At 60.7% G+C, this 3926-nt stretch overlaps 1 protein-coding gene across 1 annotated transcript; it reads left to right on the forward strand.

Moving 5' to 3' along the window:
- Positions 1-682: 682 nt before the first annotated feature.
- Positions 683-3688, forward strand: NKPD1 (NTPase KAP family P-loop domain containing 1). The gene is given in 4 exon segments (XM_030970667.1): positions 683-809; positions 2007-2272; positions 2274-3291; positions 3294-3688. Coding segments are annotated over 4 exon segments (1806 nt in total).
- The last annotated feature ends 238 nt before the right edge of the window (positions 3689-3926 follow it).

The following is a 3926-nucleotide window of genomic DNA, read 5'->3' on the forward strand; positions in this document are numbered from 1 at the left end:
GATCCTGATCCCAAACCCTGATCCCGAATCCTGATCCTGATCCTGAATCCTGATCCCTGAATCCTGATCCCGAATCCTGATCCCGAATCCTGATCCCAAACCCTGATCCTGATCCTGAATCCTGATCCCTGAATCCTGATCCCGAATCCTGATCCCAAACCCTGATCCTGATCCTGAATCCTGATCCCTGAATCCTGATCCCGAATCCTGATCCCGAATCCTGATCCTGAATCCTGATCACAAATCCTGAATCCTGAATCCCAAATCCTGAATCCTGATCCCAAACCCTGAATCCTGAATCCCAAATCCTGAATCCTGATCCCAAATCCTGATCCCAAATCCCAAATCCTGAATCCTGATCCCAAATCCTCATCCTGATCCCAAATCCTGAATCCTGACCCCAAACCCCAAACTCTGACCCCAAACCCCAAACCCCAAACGCAGATCCCCCGATGACAGAGGATGACATCTACTGCCGCTGCCTGTCCCCAAACCCCAAACTCTGACCCCAAACCCCAAACTCTGACCCCAAACCCCAAACTCTGACCCCAAACCCCAAACCCTGTCCCCAAACCCCAAACTCTGACCCCAAAACCCAAACCCTGTCCCCAAACCCCAAACCCTGACCCCAAAACCCCAAACCCTGACCCCAAAACCCCAAACCCCAAACGCAGATCCCCCGATGACGGAGGATGACATCTACTGCCGCTGCCTGTCGCGCACGCTGTGCCACACGGCCACGCCCGTCACCGTCGGGTTCTACGCGCCCTGCGGGCACCGCCTCGAGTCCCTGCTGGCCAAGGTCACCGGTGCGTCCCCGATCCGGGAATCACTCGGGAATTTGGGAATGTGGGAATGTGGGAACGCGGGAATTCGGAGCGGTGGGTTTGGGGTTTTCTGTGCCCGGTGTTGTTTCCTCGCGGTTTGGGGTGTCAGGGCAAGCTCCAGTCCCAAATTCCATCCCAATCGTAAATTGGGTCACAAATCCCACCCCTAAATCCCAAATTTCATCTCAATCCTAAATCCCATCCCAGTCCCAAATCTCATCCCAAATCCCAAATCCCATCTCAATCCTAAATCCCATCCCAGTCCCAAATCCCAAATCTCATCCCAAATCCCAAATTTCATCTCAATCCTAAATCCCATCCCAGTCCCAAATCCCATCCCAAATCCCAAATCCCATCCAATCCCAAATCTCATCCAATCCCAAATCTCATCTCAATCCTAAATCCCATCCTGAATCCCAAATCTCATCCCAGTCCCAAATCCCACCCAATCCCAAATCTCATCCCAAATCCCAAATCCCACCCTAAATCCCAAATGTCATCTCAATCCTAAAGCCCATCCAATCCCAAATCCCATCTCAAATCCCAAATCCCATCCTGAATCCCAAATCTCATCTCAATCCCAAATCCCATCCCAGTCCCAAATCCCAGTCCCATCCAACCCAACTCAAACACCATCCCAATCCCAAATCCCACCCCAAATCCCATCTTGAATCCCAAATCCCAAATCCCAAACCCCCAAAACCCCAAATCCCAAATCCCGTACCATGCATTCCATCTCAAACCCAACCCAACCCCAACCCAACCCAACCCAATGAACCCAACCCAACCCTATCCAATCCCACCCACCCCAAACCCCAAATCCAACCCCAAAAACGACCCAAATTCCCAAAACCACCCCAAATCCCAAATTCCAACCTGTCCCATGCATTCCATCCCAAAACCAACCCAACCCAACGCAACCCAACTCAACCCAACCCAACCGAACCCAACTCAACCCAACCCAACCCAACTCAACCCGACTGAACCCAACCCAACCCAACCCAACCCAACCCAACCCAACCCAACGCAACCCAACCCAACCCAACCCAACCCAACCCAACGCAGCTCAACCCAACTCAACCCAACCCAACCCACCCAACCCAATGCAACCCTATCCAATCCCACCTACCCCAAACCCCAAATCCAACCCCCAAAACCACCCCAAAATCCCGTTGCCAGCCTTCATGCGTGAGGAGATGGCGCAGCGCGCGGCGGCCGAGCTGCGCCGGGGCCAGCGCAAGCCGCGCAGCCCCCACGGCTGGGGCCTGCTGGAGGCCCTGTGGCTCCTGGCCTTCTACGAGCCCGTGGTGACCGAGGGCCACCTGAGGAGGAAGAACCTGGAGTTCATCTTCATCCGCTTCAGCGCCTGGGAGTTCGCGGGCTGCGACAAGCTCTGGGCGGGGCTGGTGACCACGCTGTGCCACCACGTGCGGCAGCACTTCGGCTCCGGCGCTGCCGCTCAGCGTCTTCCACGTGCTGGGCTCGCGGCCGCGCTTCGCCTCCGGCTTCTCGCAGCGCGAGTGGATCCTGAAGAGAGGGACCTGCCTGCGGCTCTGGGGGCTGCTGCTGGTGCTGGCGGCGGGCATCGCCATCCTGCTGGTGGCGCTGCTGGTGCCGGGCATCAAGGATCACCGCGCTCTCCAGGTGGTGGGCAGCGCCGTGGCGTCGCTGTCGGGCTCCTCGCTGGTGTTGGGAGCCTTGTCCATCCTCAAGAACTTCCTGGTCAGCGAGAAGAAGAAGATCGAGCGCTTGACCAACAGCGACAGGTTCGCCGGGCAGCTGGGGTTCATGAGCAAGATCCGCGAGGAGGTGGAGGTCCTGGTGGATTATTTGGCTTTCATGGAAGTCTTCGAGCGCCGCCGGCTGCGCGTGGTGATGGAGATCACCAGCCTAGACCTCTGCTACCCGGAGAAAGTGGCCGGGGTCTTCAACGCCATGGCCACGCTGCTGTCGGACGCCAACGCGCCCTTCATCTTCCTGCTGGCCGTGGACCCCAGCGTCATCGTGCCGTGCCTGGAGCAGACGGGCTGCATGAAGGGGCTGGCGGACAACGGCTACCTGTACCTGAACCGCGCCGTCACGCTGCCCTTCTCCATCCCCGAGATGGGCGCCCGCTCCCGCCTGCGCAGCGTGGCCGCCGCCATCCAGACACGCGAGGACCTCATGTACCGGATCATCGCCGACAACGTCGCCAAAACCCGCGGTGGTTGCGGCGGCTGCGGCGGCGGCTGCGGCGCGGTTGCGGCAGCGCCCAGCTGGAAGGAGGTGGATTCCGAGGCGGTGGCGTGGATCCACGAGGCGTTCCGGTGCCTCCACGACGCTTCGGACGTCCTGTGCCGGTACCTGCCGGAGAACGGCGCCAACGTGCGGCGCATCGTCAACACCATCCCCATCACGCTGCGGCTGCTGCTGCACCGCGCCCAGCGGCGCCGCCGTGGCGAGCTAAGCGCCCAGCGCGCGCGCCGGCCGCCTGGGTGGTGCTGGCCGACCGCTGGCCCTGCCGCCTCAGCTGGACGCTGCAGTGCCTGGACGACGCCGGGCAGGGCCACGCGGCCGCGGCGGCGGAACCTTCCGGAAGGTCGCTGTGGAGCGTGTTCCAGGAGCACGCCGGGGAGCTGAGCGCGCTGCGGCAGCCGCTGGCCAAGGTGCTGAGCCTGGACGGAGAGCCCGGGCTCTTCCGGGCCTTCCTGGAGCGCGACTTCCCCTTTGGCGCCGGCGAGGCGCGGCGGCTGCTCGGCGTCACCGTCAACCTGGACCACTCCATCCGGCAGCAGATGGGGCTGCTCAGGGCCATGGCGCGGCTGGGCAGGGCCGCGCCCGTCTCCAGGGCGGTGCAGTGCGCCCCGCACGGCGCCCGGTGATTGGGGATTGGGATTTGGGGATTTGGGATCAGAATTTGGGATTTGGGATCAGGGACTGGGGCGGTTCCATGGGCAGTGCAGTGCGCCCCGCACGGCGCCCGGTGATTGGGGACGGGATTTGGGGATTTGGGGACTGGGATCGGGATTTGGGATCAGGATTTGGGATTTGGGATCAGGGACTGGGGCGGTTCCATGGGCAGTGCAGTGCGCCCCGCATGGCGCCCCGTGATTGGGGATC

Source organism: Camarhynchus parvulus, unplaced genomic scaffold (genome assembly GCF_901933205.1).
Source record: "Camarhynchus parvulus unplaced genomic scaffold, STF_HiC, whole genome shotgun sequence".
In the NCBI taxonomy this organism is placed as follows: Eukaryota; Metazoa; Chordata; class Aves; order Passeriformes; family Thraupidae; genus Camarhynchus; species Camarhynchus parvulus.